At 31.9% G+C, this 19,360-nt stretch overlaps 4 protein-coding genes across 5 annotated transcripts in view; 2 read left to right on the top strand and 2 right to left on the bottom strand.

Annotated features, from left to right (window-relative positions):
- Positions 1 to 9,278, bottom strand: part of LOC122535370 (pre-mRNA-processing-splicing factor 8) — a 13,644-nt gene extending 4,366 nt beyond the window's left edge. The window contains exons 1-20 of the mRNA XM_043666852.1: positions 9,142 to 9,278; positions 8,446 to 8,683; positions 8,139 to 8,307; positions 7,860 to 8,024; positions 7,556 to 7,771; positions 6,930 to 7,268; positions 6,564 to 6,669; positions 5,962 to 6,490; positions 5,646 to 5,872; positions 5,245 to 5,571; positions 4,939 to 5,145; positions 4,492 to 4,782; positions 4,027 to 4,407; positions 3,704 to 3,942; positions 3,452 to 3,598; positions 2,771 to 3,335; positions 2,353 to 2,679; positions 2,086 to 2,255; positions 1,718 to 1,865; positions 1,322 to 1,611 (exon numbers count right to left, since the gene is read on the bottom strand). Of these exons, the coding sequence (XP_043522787.1) occupies positions 1,322 to 1,611; positions 1,718 to 1,865; positions 2,086 to 2,255; positions 2,353 to 2,679; positions 2,771 to 3,335; positions 3,452 to 3,598; positions 3,704 to 3,942; positions 4,027 to 4,407; positions 4,492 to 4,782; positions 4,939 to 5,145; positions 5,245 to 5,571; positions 5,646 to 5,872; positions 5,962 to 6,490; positions 6,564 to 6,669; positions 6,930 to 7,268; positions 7,556 to 7,771; positions 7,860 to 8,024; positions 8,139 to 8,307; positions 8,446 to 8,665 (5,063 nt within the window). The 5' untranslated portion in view covers positions 8,666 to 8,683; positions 9,142 to 9,278. The remainder of the gene's footprint in view (positions 1 to 1,321; positions 1,612 to 1,717; positions 1,866 to 2,085; positions 2,256 to 2,352; positions 2,680 to 2,770; positions 3,336 to 3,451; positions 3,599 to 3,703; positions 3,943 to 4,026; positions 4,408 to 4,491; positions 4,783 to 4,938; positions 5,146 to 5,244; positions 5,572 to 5,645; positions 5,873 to 5,961; positions 6,491 to 6,563; positions 6,670 to 6,929; positions 7,269 to 7,555; positions 7,772 to 7,859; positions 8,025 to 8,138; positions 8,308 to 8,445; positions 8,684 to 9,141) is intronic.
- Positions 9,279 to 10,564: 1,286 nt separating this feature from the next.
- Positions 10,565 to 14,020, top strand: LOC122535376 (ribosomal protein S6 kinase beta-1-like). Of its 2 annotated transcripts, XM_043666863.1 has the most exons (14): positions 10,565 to 10,618; positions 10,783 to 11,019; positions 11,098 to 11,138; positions 11,289 to 11,463; positions 11,525 to 11,608; positions 11,671 to 11,804; positions 11,962 to 12,024; positions 12,097 to 12,225; positions 12,336 to 12,426; positions 12,517 to 12,633; positions 12,739 to 12,870; positions 12,943 to 13,050; positions 13,134 to 13,312; positions 13,443 to 14,020. In XM_043666863.1, the coding sequence occupies exons 2-14, from the start codon at positions 10,933 to 10,935 to the stop codon at positions 13,513 to 13,515; spliced, it is 1,413 nt and encodes a 470-aa protein (XP_043522798.1). In that variant the 5' UTR covers positions 10,565 to 10,618; positions 10,783 to 10,932; the 3' UTR covers positions 13,516 to 14,020. The 2 variants fall into 2 exon arrangements, with proteins under 2 accessions (XP_043522798.1, XP_043522797.1); XM_043666862.1 differs by having other exon boundaries at positions 10,577 to 11,019.
- Positions 14,021 to 14,451: 431 nt separating this feature from the next.
- LOC122535379 (corepressor interacting with RBPJ 1) lies at positions 14,452 to 17,956 on the bottom strand. Its single transcript, XM_043666867.1, has 6 exons — positions 17,724 to 17,956; positions 17,536 to 17,630; positions 17,199 to 17,449; positions 16,981 to 17,107; positions 16,724 to 16,855; positions 14,452 to 16,618 (listed from the first exon to the last, which is right to left on the bottom strand). Exons 1-6 carry the CDS (start codon positions 17,793 to 17,795, stop codon positions 16,129 to 16,131), a joined length of 1,167 nt encoding a protein of 388 aa, XP_043522802.1. The 5' UTR covers positions 17,796 to 17,956; the 3' UTR covers positions 14,452 to 16,128.
- A 3-nt stretch (positions 17,957 to 17,959) lies between these two features.
- LOC122535382 (sesquipedalian-1-like) lies at positions 17,960 to 19,183 on the top strand. Its single transcript, XM_043666870.1, has 2 exons — positions 17,960 to 18,566; positions 18,671 to 19,183. The coding sequence occupies exons 1-2, from the start codon at positions 18,273 to 18,275 to the stop codon at positions 19,025 to 19,027; spliced, it is 651 nt and encodes a 216-aa protein (XP_043522805.1). The 5' UTR covers positions 17,960 to 18,272; the 3' UTR covers positions 19,028 to 19,183.
- The last annotated feature ends 177 nt before the right edge of the window (positions 19,184 to 19,360 follow it).

Raw genomic sequence — 19,360 nt, forward strand, 5'->3', positions numbered from 1 at the left:
GCGCTGGCAACTGATTGCGGACCATAACGAGCGACCGAACCGTATACAACAATTTGTCGCTATCTTTTTGAACTCGTCGGTACGATATCACTGGATAGAAATTATTGAGAAGTAATAAATTTATTATTTGTTTTGCCTTATTATTATGTGATACTTCAATACAAAAACTGAGAAAATATTGCAATTTTGAAACAAAAAATTCTCGACGTGTTATTCCAGCGCGAGAGGGTTAATAATAAGAATAAGAGCGTGAAACGAAAAATAGATTGGCACGAGAAGAATTGGTCTTATTGGACTAACCGTTGGAAATTTCGAAAGTTGAATACATTTGACCACTCTAGCTGTTTCTCTATACTCTACAAGATTATGCCTTCATTTCTCTTCCACGGATTTTCTCTTTGGTTCGTTATCTAATGAGATCGTTTATGATCGAGATAGATATATTTCTTTTGGAAATCACTGTTGGTTCAAGATTGTTCACTTGCACGGGAATAATCACGGCGCGGGTTTACGACGCGTGAAAAAACTTAGGCGAGTCCATGGATCCTCCGATGTTTCGTACGCTATTTTAATTAGAAATCACATTTCGTGGCTCGAAAACTGTGTACATTAACCACGGTAATTTAGTTATTATAAAAAGTAGTTCTTCTCAAAAGTTCATTTTCACTGTCCACGATATTTACGATGTTTATTCATGCCATCGTTTGCTTGATAAAATTTTACTCGAATGAGATTTATCTTATTTATTTTCTTCAAATTGTACTTAAATTTTACTCAAATTATAGCATGTTTAAATTTTTCAAATTTATTTTATTTATTTTTTTTCGAATTTATTTTTTCTAATAATTTTTGTAGTATAAATACAGACATTGAGACGTGGTGATCGTCTGATGAGTAAAAAGTAAGCTCTTAATTTTATTAAAAATACGTAAAGGATGTCAGGTAAATGCTATGTACATCCCCGCTGAGAAATCCAAGGGCAAGTGTTATATTTGTATAATAAAAATAGTGAATATAAATTATAAATTGTATACGATTAATACAATATTTAAAATATAAATTACAGAATATAAAAGTATATAAATTATATGCATATTATAGCAATGTATAATATAAATATAAATACGTCGCATTCACAATAAATATAATACATACAACGTAATTAAATACGATAAATATAAAACATACTTTATACAATAAATTATATATANCATAGATGATACCGGCTTTGAATACAGTAAAAAAACAGTAAAAAAAAAAAAAAAAAAAAAGTAAAAAAAAATTTACGTAGGGGAAAAAAAAAAGAAAATTTTTTATTTACTTTGAATCAGCGAGAAGTGATGGCCTGGAGACGTTCCATTTATATGCAGAGAAGAGTAAAATATCGGCGCAAGAAGAATTCATCTTGTATGATTTTCTAGGATGAATGGTCTCCTTTTGAACAGTTTCGATTTCCAATGCATCCAATTCTTGATCAAAAACTTGACAAAGATCCATTACTATCGATTCGTGCACTTTTTGCCACAAGTGAGCACGAAATATTTGAATCAATGAAATTTTTAACGTTGGAATTTTACCGTGCATAAATATTCCTGTCAAATCCAATTGTACCTAACGAATTAGACAAACTTATATTCACCAACTTACATCAGGAATGTGCCTCAAATTGAACAATAATTTTCAATAATTATGATCCATTAACACGATGTCGCATTACCTGAAAACCAACGTACACGTTTGCTCTGTTAATAGTTGGTGACCACCATAAAGTGAAACGACGATTTGGAATTTGATTCAAACCAGATCTTTGAGCGTTGGTCAATTTCTTATATTTCATTGATTCTTCGAATCCAGATGCTTTCTCCCTGAAGAAAAAAAATAACGAATTACCGATTTTTTTTTTTTTTTATTAATGTTAGAATATTAAAATAAATTGAAACACAAAAGACGGACGAAGAAAGAACTGATATATGTGTATATGAAACGGATAAAGGATGTACGCAACTGAACCGAAACTGCTTGCTATAGAAGTTATTCTATTAATTTATCTGTAACATGTAAATTCAAGGAATTGAAGAATCTTACCAGAAAAGACCTTCCCATGTTGGGAAATACGTCCCTTTAAACAACGTATGTTCCAAAATACCCTCTACACCGCCAAGAGCCTGTATCATATCCGTTCGATAATTATTTAAATTCCATAATTTGCCATCGTGACGTTGGTGAGTCCACCAGAATGGATTTTGCTTTAAGACCTATTTTAAATTGAATATGAAAAATATAATATTTTCGCGCGAATAAATAAAATGAAGATTGATAATAAAGAATAAAATATCACGAACGAGATACTACCTGATATTGTTTAAATTCCGTACGTATTCTCCAACCTTTATCATAGGCAAGAGTGTGTCTATCTTTCTGGAACAGTGTATTTATTCTAGGAATACCACGATCCCAACTATCTTCAAGATCTTCCAAAGTGAGCCTACGATTCTGTGCATTGGCCTCTTGTCGCTTCAACGCATATTCCGCCCACACTCGCTGTGAATCTATGAACTCGGATTCCCAGGGTTGAATGTATCGATACAAGTTTGGGATTAATTGATCTTCGTCGTGACTCATGCCTGAACGAAAATGCGTAATACCAACGTCGGTCTGTTTTGACCATCTTAGATCCGACTGTAACGTTATAGTTTCACTTATATTTTATGTTTAAATCAAACGTATCAAATTTAGAAAATCGAAGAAATTTTTAAAAGCAACAATCTACCTGAGGTATAAGTACATGTCCCATCGAAAGCATTCCCAGTCCACCCAGTTCTTTCGGCGTGTAAAACACTACTGGTGGAAATCGCGAAGGCATTTTTGAATTGAGACCAATTTTAATACGCGTTTGGATTTTATTTTCGCATTTGACCAACAGATCTAGAAGCTCCTGCGTGTTCACCACTGCTTCGCGGAAATAAGTCATGAGTCCGATCAAAGCTGTATTCCATTTGTTAACGATCTTTGTGAAGGTTGTGGATCCAGAAGCCATAAGGATTTGCCTAACTCTATTATGAAATCGTTGCAGACTTTCATCGTCCACTCTCAAAAAACATTGAGCCGTTCTTTCTTTTGTAATTTCGTTTTGTAAATTCCACACACCATCCCTATGAGTGAATTCCTCGTGCGTAGTTCTGCATTTTGGCAAAATTCTGCACTCGAATCCACTCATATTAAACAACAAATTAGGATTATCCTTACTGTATACGCTAACAAAACTATTTTCCCACTGTATCGTAGTCGTGGATCGGGGTAATCGATTCTTAATGTCCCAAAATACAGCACGACCTCTGAAAATGAGGAATTTAAATGATTCAAGATTTTAACAATTTAACCAACAATTTTCAAATTTAATCCACGGTATGTGAAATGGCAAGAAAAAATTTAACAATCATTGTCTACTTACAAATTAACGTCATGTTTCATAAGACGCATTCGCGCATCGCGAGGCCAACATTTTTTATTATTATAACCCACGATATTTTCGTTATTAGGATCTGGATGCTCTGTCAAATATCTCTGAATTAAATCTCTCGCTTCATCGGCAGAAAATCTGTTAATAGAAAGTACAAAATTGAACGTTAATTAACAATAAAGTTTATATTCTGTTTGCATGAACAATGAGATGATTTTTTTAAGCAATAAAATAAAGTCTTACCTCAAAAATAAATGTATTCTATCAACGTATCTGCAGTATAATCTAATAGGATGTGCTGTTTCTGAAGCTACGTCTTGGAAAGTTAAAAAATCGTTTGGCATTTGAGGAGGACCAGCCATTTCGCTGGCTCTTTGCAATCCAAGAACCAGTAAATCTAATACCAAGCCGTAATATTGCGCTATAAATGATGCAAATTGTAATCCTCTAATTATTCCGTAACTGTTTGTATGATTCATATCCTAGAAACAACCAGATATATCATAAATTATCTTTATTTAACAGAAAGAATTGATACGTATCTTTTAATGAAATGGAGAATATACCTTATAATTTATGACAACGTTATTCTTTGCAGTCATATAATCGGCTATGTTATGATCAACAATCAATCGAAGAAGTCTGTTCAATAATGTCAAATCAATTTTTTCATACAGTTTTTCGAATTTTGATTCCAATAACACGTTACACTCCCCCTCGCTGACATCCCAAACATCCTGTAGATTATTGATACCCTGACACCATTTATATACCAATAAAGGCGGTGGTTCTGTATCTGAAGGTTTAACCCACGGTGGAAATAATCTTCGTTTATCTGCTTCATACCATAAATATTGATCCAAATAAGCATCCGTAATTTTTTCAAGCGGCTCGACGTCATAAACAGGAATTAGATGACTGTAAAGATCCATAAATTCTATTCCCACCTGTAAAAGGAATAAATATATATAGATTTTATAAAAATAAACAAATCCAGGAGGTTACAATGGGCAAATATTTAACAAAATTACCTCTTTGAACGCTCGTTGAGTTAAAAGATGACGTTTGATTCGGGACAATGCTTCATGTGGATTATCATAGGCTTGCTCTATCAAACCGAGTTCTTCGCGTTGGCTTTGATTCAGCCTCGATTTAACACTGTATGCTTCCTTTAATCGTTCCAAAGCTAATATCAAAAGCTTGGTATCGTGTTTGTAAGATAATGGTGGGAAAGGTATGGGAGCAAATCTTCTCGATTCCAACCAATGTACAGTTGTAGTATATATAGCTACCGCTTCTTCCGGAGAAATATACGGACCATCCTGCGTGTATGACAAACCAAAGTTTTGAAAATAAAATGATAATAAAATTTTATAAAGGAGACAAATAACAAATTTTTGTATAACACACTGATATTAAAAATATCTTCTTTGCTCTGTAAAGGTTATTCACTTATAACTGCTTTTTGCTCATTATACCTTCAAATAATTATGCTGTCGTTCTTGTTCTGCTTTCAAATAGAGCCGCGTAAGACGTCCGAGATTTTTTTTGCAAACAGTTTTATCCACGGTTGCACCGCGTCTAATACGTTCCCGATTATAATGCGCAGTATTAGTCCACCAATCTGCTTTCATTTTAACGTAACGAAGGATCATGTTTTCAATCGGTATTGGTAATCCAGGTACCTGTAAAAAGTGTTGGCGAAAAAAAAAAAAACAGAAATTATTATCAATAAACAGAGAAAATGGAAATAAATAAATAAATTAATTAAGTGAGAGACAAACCTTCCAAGGAATGTTAGCTTTCCAACATCTCCATGCCTCACTAAGATGTTGAAGTATTGTCCGGGCTTTATTTTGCTTGATTCCCTCTGGCATCATATCCACGATATCGTGCATTACAGATGCTCTTAACTCAAGATCAAAATGCGACTCTACCCGTTGTTTCGTTACAGTTTTTGCAACTCCTTTGGAATGACGACCTTCGAATTGCCTAGATAATAAATTCCCTAACCATCTTTCCAATAATGGAGTAATTCCTCTCATGAAGAAAAGCCATACTCTCCAGCCAGGTGCCCAGAATCCACAACCAGGACCTTTTCCAACAGGACCCTGTTCATCCGCATATCAATAAATTCATCGTATTTTTACTTAACATTAGTAACAGCTCAACTTGATACACTTACCGTATTAAAGCGATAGTAAATTAAATGTTTTAAATCTTTGCACATTCTGATTTGTCGCATTAATTTATATTTATATCGATACATTCCGGTTAGTTGACCAACGTGTGCAAAAATATATTGCAGTCCATCCGCGAGTTGAAATGCATCAACATTATTCAAACGATATTGTACGTGAGAATCGATTATTAATTTCGTCAAACGCAAGATCTCACGACATAAATGGAAAGCTGGAAAAAATGGAATTTTCGTAACAAGCTTGTACCAAGTCTCTGTAAAATATATATTGTTTCTTTACGTCTTTAAATCCACAACTCACCATTTCCAAATCTAGATTTCTTCCTTTCTTTCGTCGTGAGAGTTTTGACTGGTTTTAGATTAAAATTATAATCCAAATGAAGATAATTCAAGTTTTTTCTATGAATAAGTAAATTTAACATATTGTATCCTTGCCTACAGACTTGCAGACCAGCTTCGACCCAATCAATTGTAGTCGTTTGGAAAAACTTTGTGGATTTAAATGACCGGAATAGATAACGTTTCTTCTGTGGTTTAGGATGTCTGTGTTTCAACGCATTCAACACAAAGTATTTCAACAACTTTTGATAGCTAACTCGAACTTTAACAGGCTGTCCTGGTGGGCAATGTTCTCTATACCAAGATTTCACTAAAGGAATGTCAATGGCTCTTCTTGTTCTACCAGAACGAGTATTAAATGGCCTTGGTGCCCATAATAAAGCTATCCCGTTCGCTGTATTGTCTGTATATAATGGCGTTTCTTGAAGAAATGGTTGCACTTCCTCAGGAAGTACAAAATCTTCGTCATCTTCGATCTGTGGTTCCACAGTCTGAAGAAAGAGATATATTCTCCCATATAACTAGGTTATTACTTTTTATTCACCGATTATATAAGATACTTACCTTAAGGGAATTTCTATGAGAAATGGGATTGATCAATGGATCAAAATAAAATGCAGGTAAATCAGGATCTTCGGTTTTTATATAAACAACATTTGGCGCGTGGTACCTGCAAATATTATTTAAGAATACGATTAGGACACCAAAGAAACTGAATTTTGAAAAATTTTAACTGTAGATGAAATCAGTGACTGTAGGTGATTTCAGCAGTTGCCTTTTATACTTTACAAAGAATACGAATAACAATCACCATTGTAATTCTCTACCACACTGCTAGTGAGACTTTGATATACTAAGTACAGACGAGTCTCAAAACTTGTGTGGAAATATTTATTATACGTATTTATATTGAACGATATTATTACTTACCATGATAAATGTACAAAATGTGGCATGTTATTGTATAAATAAGGAAACGCAATGCGGTATTCTGTTCTTATGGGCTGCCTAATGATAATTTTATTAATATCGTTAAACTCATTCCAATCTTCGTCGGCTGCATTCGAATCCTTTACCAATGGTTCAAACTTTGGACCACCCGGTATAGCCATATTTAATGCCTTTGCAGTGAAAAACGATTTTGGGTCAAACAGATAAAAAAAGTTTTGGTCAACTAAATCTGTCAATAACTGATTGGCTAAACGATATAAAGTCGCCATCTGCGGTAATGTCAAATTCCACCTTCGATAAGTAGATCCATTTACGTGCCTGGAATATTATTGGCTATTAAACACGGTTTTGATAAATAATATTTACATTGTACAACGTGTGTCACAAAGTGACGATTCAGTTTAGCGTTTTGTCCAGCTAGTAATAATTCGTAGTCTCATCTCGGATAAGACTATCGAATTACAGTAGCCATCAACTCACATGTTAGTTGATTTCAGGACCCCTACGCGATTCATCATGAAATAGTATGATATTCTGTTCTACGTGCTATTATAGACACAATCGATATAAAAATAAATAACAATTCATCAATATTTAACGCTTACTTTGTACCAACAAGTGGTTTGTGTTCGTAAAACCACGACGCCACAGATTTATCTTCTTCTGAATCCAATTCAATTTGAATAGCTTCCAATGGTTCTACGTCCAAAACATTGTCTGCGTAATCTAATGGAGGTTCTTCATCGTCGAATGGTGGAAATCTCATTCTTTTGAAGTGTCTACGATCCCTTTTTTCTCTTCGCATCATAATCCACATTGTACTAGATCATAAAAAATAAAGAGAAATAGGCACGCGTTATTTATTACTGAATAGCAATTTTAAATAAACAGATGTTTTTCTTAGCTTACCCCCATTGTGCAATATATACAGGTTCAATAACCCAAGGAATTTCGTTTACAAACGTAATTGCACCTGTAATATGATACAGCACCTTCACATCTCGTATTTGTTCCCAAGGCATTGGCATATTTTCTAAAAGCTTCATAACTGCATGAGGCATGTATTTCAATGCTCTAAAACAAAATTAGTAAAATAAAGAAATTGCTTTCGCTTTCATGTTTTACATCAATGAATATCAACAGTGTGAAAAAACATCCAATTTTTGATATATACATGTAAATACTTGCCCTAAATAAACACGTTTGTCATGTCTATATTTACGACTGCTCATGTCTCCATGATCTCTAATAATTTTTCTTATATGTTCTGGAGGCATATGTTCTTTTTGAGCGTCTACGAAACCAAACTTTCTTTTTTCTGCAAATCTTTTTGATTGAAGTTGTTGCCATTTTTGAGCTAGAATTATACAAATAACATCAATGTACAAAAACATAAGTCAATTTCAATTTTATATAAACATATAAAACAAAGCTTAATGTCAAAAATAATTTTACAGTTTCCTTAAAAATTTTAAAAATATTAATTCTTATTCACCCTTTTCTTGAAGTTTATCCTCCGATAAAACTTCAGGTTGTTTAGGAATTTGTGGCAATGGCGGTCCTGCTATTGCTTGCATATGAGCATGATGTGCAGCTTGTGCATGTGCAGCTGCTTGAGCATGAGCCTGAGCTGCAGCTAATTGTGCATGAGCCTGTTGTTGAGCCATCATTGTCGCCCATGGGTTCGGGCCCAGCAAGTATGGTGGAATCGACATTTTCTCTTAAATTAATGACTAGAACAAAATAAAAAACTAAATTTATTACAAAGAATATATCCTGGTATCAGATATCAGACATTTTAGTAAAATGATTGTACCTAACATGAAAACATGTGAAGTGTATAGTAATAAATATTTTTAATAAAATATTACTTCGATTTTATATGCATATGTACATAAAACAATAAACAAAGCATATTGATACAATTCAAATTTGTTCTAAATTAAATTAAATTCAAATGAAATGAATTCAGATTTCAAAGAAAAAAACAAATAAATATAAAACGACAGAATGTAACCAATACAATATGATAATGTAAATATATTATATATACATGTGTATATATATATATATTATTATTATTATGTCAAGTAGCAAAACATGTAATATAAATGACACTACGAATTTAGTTTGAATAATATTTTATCTTCTATTTAAATGAAATATTGATTTTTTTATTATATAAACTTACGTTGATTATACGATAAGCCAAGCACTCAGCACAATCATAAATCAAACTAAATTACATAGACGTTCCACTCTAGCAAGTATTAGTGCACACGGTGAAAACGTGGCAACACGATTTTAGGAACCATTTACATTAATCGTGGCTGCGACAACTTCATAAGCTACGTATAAAAATAAGACAAGAAAATGAAAAACTTTGCCTAACTTTCACTTTTAGGAGATCAAAAGTTATTAGACTTCTTTTTATCATCTGGTAGTTTTCATCTAGTTACATCAAAACATACAAGTTTTGTATATTGAACAATCCACTGGTTTAAAGATCAGAGTATTTTTAGTATATATTTTTTTATTTTAGTGCCACTTTCTGCGTTACCTCTCAATATTACACTTAATGACGTAATTTAAATTTGCCACCGGCAAAAAGGTTAAAACGTTAAAAATACTGAAAATATTTTATAAATATGATGATATTAAAAATATTTTGAGTTTTAATTTTTGTATCAATAAACGTAAACGTTGTTTTCGTTTAAAAGGACCAATCGGATTATACTTATGCAAAAATTTGTATGGTGTCATACTAATCTTTAAAATACACCAAAAAAATACTTTTATATAAATAGATTTCTCAACTTGTATTCTTGGATTCAAATCGTTGGAAAATATCAGACAATAAAAAAAGGGCAATAATCTTTGATCTCCTACAATAAAATTTAATTAAAACTTTATATAATAAATATGAAACAAATATGAATTTCATAAATATGAAACAAACGTTATATATGTATATACATTATACACACGGATATGTTTCACTGCATTGTGATTGTTTCGTTGTTAGTATCATTATTTTTTATCATGAAAACATACACTGTTACAAATATATCATAAAATTACAGAAAGCCATCGATTATATTTAGGTTATATTTACATTTAGATTGAATTCTTTCACATTTATATCGATAGTTTCTATCGACTGTTCTATTGTTGCCAGTTTATATTCAGCTTATTGTCAGCTTTACACTCGTACCACTATGATCGTACAAAATTTTGTTATAGATGGCGTTATGTTATAGATGGCGTATTTATTGTTGTATATTGAAAAATATAATAAAATTAAAAGAAAAAAAAGAAATTTTAATATTGAATTTAATAAAAGTTTTTTATTTTAACTCAATACCTTCTTTCCTAATGGTAAATTTCTAATAGTAAAATTTTAGAGTGAATTAAGTACCGATTTATAAATATTATTGTTAAGAGTTTAATAAAGCTAACTGACTTTATAAATATTATTAAGAGCTTGATAGAGCCAACTGACTTCAAATTTATTAAATTTACGTATAATTCCAATTTTGTTTTTATTTTTGAAAATAGAACAAAGAACTAGTTGAAGTTTCTCGTATTTGTTGTATACTTTATGGTAGATTGAAGTTGGCGTTGGCATTCACGTTGGGGCATAGTTTGGTGGCAGAGTGCTTCAATCGGTTTGTGTTTCTTTTTTCGAAATTTCCCGTATCTCTTTCTAATTGTTTTGTCACAAGAACAACAATTAAGAAAGAAAAAAGAACAGAATCTTCGCGACAGCGTATATAATTGTATATAGAAGTTTAACGATTGACGTTTATCAATAGCTTAATCTGTCCATTAGAAAATCAGCGTGGGACACGCAAATAAAGACAAGTAAAATACACGGTCGCATGAACGTAGATACGGAGATACCCACGCTATTCGAACGCATTACGATCAATTAAAATTATTGATAGGAAAAATATTTAAATGTGATTATATCGTGAGGAGAATGGCTGGAATATTTGATATAGAGTTACACGACGGAGACTCCATAAATGAAGACGAATCGGACGATGATATTATCGAAAATAGAGAAGTTAGTTTTTTGTTAAATTTCTGTGATTGTAGATTGCTATGCCAGATCTGTTATGTACGTTTTTTTTTTTTTTTTCAGGATGAATACAATCATACCACAAATCTAAATACGGCATTAGAGTAAGTGATCAAACACTTGAAAATATGTAATTGGTATTGAATTTATTGTCATATCATATTTCCTAAATAAATACACAATTACAACTTTGTAACTTTAAATGTTTCATCTGCTTTCCTCCTTGAAAAGTAGTAATATCACATATTTTACAGATCTGATAATTTGGAAAGAGTACAATTGTCAGAACAGAATGTGAACGAAGGCAGAGAGAAAACTGGTCCGCAAGATTTTGAACTCTGTAAAATTCTTGGAGAAGGTGGATATGGAAAAGTCTTTCAAGTAAAGAAAGTAACTGGGAAGGATAAAGGCAGTATTTTTGCTATGAAGGTAAATACTTTTATATTTATGCGTGCATGCGAAAAAACTTTATAGTTCTTTATTTCCATAGGTACTAAGAAAAGCATCTATCATACGAAATCAAAAGGACACTGCTCATACAAAAGCAGAAAGAAATATTTTGGAAGCAGTGAAAGTATGTAGATCCTATCTTTCAGAATTTTAGTATGGCATTTATTTGCATGGTTCGTTTTTCAGCATCCATTTATTGTAAATTTAATGTACGCATTTCAAACTGGTGGTAAATTATATTTAATTCTGGAATATCTTTGCGGAGGAGAACTTTTTACGTACCTAGACAGAGAAGGCATTTTCCTAGAAGATACTGCTTGGTAAATAATTAGTTTTTTTAAGTAATTTTGGGTGATATAAATATACGTGTACTTTATTCTATTTGTAAATAAATCTTATACATACATTAATAATGATAACAATATATATTAATGTATATATAACAAGTTGTTATATCTTTATATTTTATATTTATAGTTTTTATTTGTCTGAGATTATACTCGCGTTGCAACATCTACATAATCAGGGTATTATATACAGGTATTTAATCATTACATAATACATCTAACAATTTATTGTATATATATCTAATTGAATTAATTATATTTATAGAGATTTAAAGCCAGAAAATATTTTGTTAGACGGCGAAGGCCATGTTAAATTAACAGATTTTGGTCTTTGTAAAGAACACATAGAAGAAGGTGCAGTAACACATACATTTTGTGGAACTATAGAATATATGTAAGTAAAAGTTTTTTGTTATGCCAACTCATTGTTGAAATAATTAAATTGTTGATTATAAACATGATTAATAATGTATATATTACAATTGTTATTGTTGATGTGATTAGGGCACCAGAAATTTTAACAAGAAGTGGACATGGAAAGGCAGTTGATTGGTGGAGTTTAGGTGCTTTAATGTTTGATATGCTCACTGGAATGGTACGCAAATTAAATAACAAATAACAAAGTATTGTTAAAATATAGATATTGAATCAAGTTACGTAGTTATGTGAATTTTAATCCTTATAGCCACCATTTACTGGAGATGACAGAAGAAAAACAATTGACAAAATTTTACGCGGAAAGCTATGTTTACCTCTGTACCTAACATCCGATGCGAAAGATTTAATACGAAAGTTATTAAAGGTATTTCGTCAACTTCCTCTTTGCAAAATGATCATTATTTGTTTATGTACTTATTCGTTTGTATGGTGCATACGAATAATTAATATTTTCTTTGATCAATTACAGAGACAAGTGATGCAAAGACTAGGATCAGGGCCCGAAGATGCTGAACAAATTATGAATCATAATTTCTTCAAACATATTAATTGGCAGGATGTAATTTCACGAAAGTTGGAACCTCCTTTTAAACCGTCGTTAGTAAGTATCGTTAATTGAAATAATATCCATTGCAATAATATAATATAATATAATGCTATAAAATGTTTGCAGAAAAGCGCCGATGATACATCGCAGTTCGATGAACAATTCACGGCAACTGTGCCAGTCGATTCACCAGTAGAAAGTACTTTAAGCGAATCCGCTAATATGATTTTTCAAGTAGGTTTCAAAATATATTGTAAATACATCACATTCCAAGTAAAATAATGAAATTATACGTATATTCTACAAAATATTTGTAGGGCTTTACGTACGTAGCACCCAGTGTCTTAGAGGAAATGTGTGCACAACCAAGAGTTGTAAATGCTAGAAGCCCGCATAAAGGTCTGTTAAATACAGGATTTAGTGGAAGTCTTCGCAGTTTGTCATCAAGATCACCGGATGCCCATCTTCGTACAGCATCTCATTTTCATCAACATAGGTATTTTCAAACTTGATATTCCATTGACCATCTCAAGAGACAAAAGTATCTTATATGTAAACTCAACGGTAGTTACTATCCATTTGAAATATGTATTTCTGTACTTGAAAAGCTACTTTTTAATTTCTAGGCATCACGTTGTAGGTTCAAATAATATGGAAGATACCGAAATGGCGGATATAGATCCGCTTTTTAATTTTTAAGCATTGCATAATAAAATTCAAACGATATGGAAGATATTAAATTAATAACGGATCATTTATAATGAGATACATATGAACAATCGGAGTAAACGTTGAATCTTCCATTTTAGGTTTAATAAATCATTTATAAAATTATGTCCCAGGTTATTTGTTCTTTGTTCTAACAGTTCAATTATTACGTTTAATTATCAAATTTATTGCGATTTGTTTACGTATAAATATATTTAAATATAAACAATTTTAAACGTCAAAAGAGGTTACGCTTACGGGGCATAGGTGCTACTCGCATAAAAATCGTATGTAGGCCATGCAATTGCTCTAATGCGACTGATAATTGTTCACAGTGTAAAGAAGTAATATTGTAACATGTACTTTTGTTATGTAAATATGTCCAGTTTTCCGATAATAAGTACATTTTGTTCAAATAAGCTGCTGCATCATTGAAAAATCCGAAAGACATTTTTGATGACATATCGTACTGTTGCAACGATTAATTCAAGTTTTTAAAATGTTCCATTCATCTACAAATACGAGTTTATCGTTAGTATATAAGATGAAATCAAGAAATTTAGTTTAGCTTGCATATATTTTGAAGTTCGATCTGGAAAATGGATCTATTGCCTCTTTGAAGTGCATTGCTCGTGAAAATATATAAATCGTGCAACTTTTCCATTACTTTTTTTTCAATAAACTAAGTAAGTTAAAAAAAAAAGTTGTTTACGTAAACATATACATTCCAAAGTAATTTACAAATTTCGTAGACAATGAACATATTGAATTTATATAGATCATGTTGATTAAGACTAGAATATTGGACACAGTTAAATTTGAAAGTCTTGTTCTGCCATTAGAATAAAATTAATTTCTTAGAATCGGAGAAAAGAGGAGAGCGTGTGGAAAAATATTAGAAAGACAAAAGAAAGAAAAGTAACAATATACAAGCAAAAATAATGTATTGACTTTTGTTATAGTAGAATCGGAGAAAGATTTATAGACAGATAGATTTTCCGTTGTCGTACAGTGATAATCGTCTCAAATGGCAGCACGTTTTATAAGAGAAAAAAGAAAAAAAAAAAAACTAGAAGAATTCATGGTCGTATGTGATATCTCACTTTAGAATTAAAGTTTTAAAAGTATATTTTACAGTAATGGTTAATAGAGAAAGATAGAATTAATTGAGATATTTTATACGACCTTTGATTAAAATTTGCATGTTTATGTTCCTCTCAAGCTGTTATCGTTCAATTATTTAAATCATATGTATATTTCACTCGAACAAATTTATATATCGTTTCGTTAATTATAAGTGACATCGGAGGATGTCAATGCATTTAAGTTATACGTCATAATACGATAGTAGATCACCATTTTCATTTAGATCCGATTCTACTTTTTACATATAATCGTTGTGAAAATGACAATTATACAAAAAATTTTAACTGCCCAAGTGTTCACAGCTATCAGCTGGATAGTATTAAATATTCCATAGAAAAACTTAATGCGCGCTCCACCTACCCATGCGTGTATAGTAATAAGTATGTAAAATTCTTGTTAATAGCTAGTTACGTTATAAAAGTAAAATGTTAAGAGTGAGAAATTAGCATCTTGTAAGATAAATGTACGAAGGTACGAAAATGCTCTCTTACTTCTTTATATCTAAAAATACAGTATGCTAATGAATTTATGTCTGTGTACATGTCTTTCAATCATAAACATATAACATTAAAAAGAAGTGAGCAAAGCATTTTTAAACTTATATGCCTATACATTCAGTAGCATTATTTAACTTAATTTAGTAACTATTTTGCTGTTTTGGTATCTGTAATTAAAAAATATCGAAAAGCTTAATTTCACACGAACGTTTATCTACTATATGGTACTGTTTAAAATTCACACAGTATTTTTAAATTAAATCATTCACGTTGTATATAATGTTACAATAGAAATTCTGTTTCTGTATTTATTAAATAGTTATATACTCTTGAGAACATTTTTCAAAACCGAAACCCTCACAGGTATTAATGTTACATATTCATGATACCGATTACATTTATCAGTTATCCGCAAATGAAATAACAAGTCTAAAATAACATTTATGTAAAGAATCTTTTTAAACAAACTTATTCCATGTAGAATATTTATGAAAATTTAATTCCGGCAAATCATACACTTGAAATTTATTAAATAGTTACATACATTATGCTTTCTATCGGAGAGACATGCAAAGTGAGTCATGTTAAACTATAGCAAATAAAATTGAAAAAGTATTTGTTGAACTTTTTACAGTTGTAAAGATCATATTGTACAAGATGATATTATGAAATATTTGCGTGCACGATGTAATATTTGTATACGATGTAAATTTTCAACTTTTACTTTGACTAAATTTTTGACTGTATATAAAACGCGTTAAAAGAAATACAATGATGAGAATTTAATGTTACCTTATCGTATTTATATCCACATATCCACCAGTATAACGCAGAGTACGTGACTCACTGCGCATATATTGTATTTTATTTGTTATGCTCTTTGAAATTTATACGAATACCAAATATAATGTGTTCCTGTACCTCACGTGTATTTTTTCAATATGTAAAGACACGATTAATTTTAAAATTTTCTGGTTTTCTTTTTGTTTTGATTTTCATAAATTTTATCCTCATTAGACCCTACAAACTTCCTTTTCCTGTGAATATCGTAATCCTTATTTTTATTTTCTTTCGCATCCTTTCTATGAGTTTTCTTATGTTTGGATTTCCTTTCGTACTTAAATTCACTTTTTCTCTTTTGATCCTCTTCCAAATCTTTTGTTCTATTTCGCTCTCTTTTGTGATAACGATTCGAAGAATCACCATTTGAAATATAATCTGTTTTTCCCTTTCTTTTTTGTTTGTTTCCAAGTTTTTCCGACGTATAATCATTTAAACTTTTATCAATGGTGTTCGTGTCACCACTGTTAGTACTAGCACTTGAAGTACTGCTGCTGCTGGTACTGTTATCAGTTTCTGTATCACTATTACTTTTTCTGCGTTTCTTTCGTTTCTCTTTTGATTTCCTCTTTTCTGCTTTTTTGGTCTTCTTCTCAAGTTGTTGTAACTTCCTACAATTATTAACATTGTTCATTAAAGTACATTCAATTCCAGGTTAACGTTATACTTAAAAATACATACAAGTCAAATAAGCACAGACACAAGAGGATACGTACATTAATAACTTCTTTTTTTCCTTTTTAGACAAGGTTTTTAAAAATGTAATTTCAGATTGTTCTTCGTCATCTGAAACCATAAGATGTTCATGCTCAGGAACTCGTAAATGTTGTTGAGCACTGAGAGCAGATCTGTAAATAAAACTCAGTACTTAGTTTTAAAATAGACAGCTATTTATGTTAAAAAACAAAAAAAAAATAAATAAATAAATATTAAAAACAAAAAATGAAAGAGATCTTTCTGAATCTATGTATACTTTTTAAGTGCTAATCCATCTTCTCTCATTTGTTGAACCAGCATTAAAGCATCTGGAGCTGATGTTGTTGGTGAGTTATTTGCCATCACTACGCTCATTGCTTGACTGTACAGAGGACACTCTTTATCTACGATCAAAATTGATGCATCATTTGACAACAAACATTTGTTACATTGCATTTAATTCTATTACTCTTTTAACATATTCATTGTACAAACCTGTATTTATATGTCCCCATTTATGACACTTGATACAACGAACGTTACGTACTTGGATACCAAATGGCTGATCTCTTATTTCACTATCCCCTTTACAGTAACTTTCTCTCGGTGCATTGTACTTGCGTTGCCACTCGAATTTATATTCTGGCTCATTATCTTCCTTTTCTCTCTCCTTTTTTGCTCCAGGTGGTGGTTCGTACATAAAATTTACACTGAGCTTGTCCTTGCTTTCCTTGCTTAATAAAGCTCTGAAACAATACGTAGTAAAATAAGCAAAAAAGTATGGAAAGAGAAATGTCAACGAGATTTATTAAAATAACGTAATCCAAGTTACTTGTTATTATGGAGATCCTGTTCCTTTTCATACTGAACACGTAATTCTTCTTGCTTCTTCTTATAAGCCTCTGCTTGTTGTTCGGCCATCCATACCTGTAAAAAAGATTGTAAATCTAATCGTGGTATACATAGATAACCTAGAAACCAACGGATAACCTAGAAAAGTGTACAACGATAGATACATACTCGTTTTAAATTGTCTCGAGATGCTGGATGGAAAAACTTTTTACACATATAATTATTAAAGCCCTTTCCCATTTTGTATTCTCAGCGTGTTACTGCTTAACAAATGATAATGTATATATATATATATATATATGTACGCGTATTTAACGATCGCAACAAGTAACAACGTACACGCAATCCATCCGTGTAACTTTTACTAGTTTCACCCCCACTCTCAAGGAAAGTTGGTGTAATTGTGAACACAGCAACTGTGTATCAAATACTTTCGAGTATGTAAACGAATCGTTTGTCGTGTAAAAAAAAACAAACTTTGAGTGAAAAAACGTCAGTTTGACGTAGAGTATTGTAAATATTACAGATTTATCGTTGCGTACTGATTGCAAATACGTCGGCCGACTACGTTTTGAAAGTTACAAAGTTACCCGTCACAGTTTAATACGAAAAGCGGACAGTTCTTTTTAATGACAATCAACACGACAGATTAATTGAAGGATATAATACAAGCAGGTTTCGATTTCTGACTCGGTCGAGAGTACGATTTCAAATGCAATGAAAATAAACGAGAAGAATATGGTAGCTTTCGCGACTTCAGCAACGCCAGTAGATCGCGAAGGTTGGTTGAACAAACGCGGTGAATTAAACCGGGGCTATCAAAGAAGATGGTTCGTTCTCAAAGGAAACATATTGTTTTATTTCGACCGACGCGGTGACAAGGAACCAGTAGGCATGATTGTTCTTGAAGGCTGTACCATCGAATTGGCAGAGGATGAGGAACAATTTGGTTTTCAAATTGTATTTCATGGCCCAAATAATAGAAACTATGCTCTTGCAGCCGAGTCTCAGGTATTTTTTGATAAACTTGATCTGTCATAGCTGTCATTGTTACTGTTCTTGTTACCACAACAATGGCCAACGAACAGGGAATCTCTAATGTTGGAAATTCGTAGGAATCCATGGAGCAATGGATGAAAGCTTTGGCATGTGCAAGCTACGACTATATGAAACTGATGGTAGCAGAATTGCAAAGGCAGTTGGACGCAGCGGAAGAAGAGACAACAATGGTGATGGTACCTTCCCAGTCTCCGAAAGCTCCTCCAAGACAGCGACACAATCCCTTCAATAGATCAGAGTTGCACCATCGTTCACAGAGTGTTAGATCCGCCCCGGGAAGAACAGAGAACATACCACGGACGAGGATAACGTTTCGCGAATTGCACAACATGTATGGCAGAAGAATTCTGGCGGATTTAAACGAGTGGAGGCACGCGAGAAAAGCTGTAGAGGCCCCTTTAATCAGTTTTTAATGGTACATTGTATAGAAATTGTAAATAGTTTGTCAGGATTGAGACGATAAGTAAGAAATGCTGAAAGAAATATGACAAGGTCGCAGAATCGACAAACTCATCACGGATGTTATATATTCTTTAGAAAGTGTACTTTAGTTATAATTCACTCCCTGTTAAAAAAAAGACAGGATGCTATATCTCTTATAGACGTTACTATAATCGATCGGACAACGACGTTATTCAATTCTTTTTTTCGTCAAAGACCTGTCTATATTTCTTCCATCGACCATACGAGTATTAGGCGTCATTGGAATGTACTGTACCATTTATTTTTGTAACAACAATATATTT

This window comes from Frieseomelitta varia, unplaced genomic scaffold (assembly GCF_011392965.1).
Source record: "Frieseomelitta varia isolate USP_RPSP 00005682 unplaced genomic scaffold, Fvar_1.2 scaffold_708, whole genome shotgun sequence".
Taxonomy (NCBI): domain Eukaryota; kingdom Metazoa; phylum Arthropoda; class Insecta; order Hymenoptera; family Apidae; genus Frieseomelitta; species Frieseomelitta varia.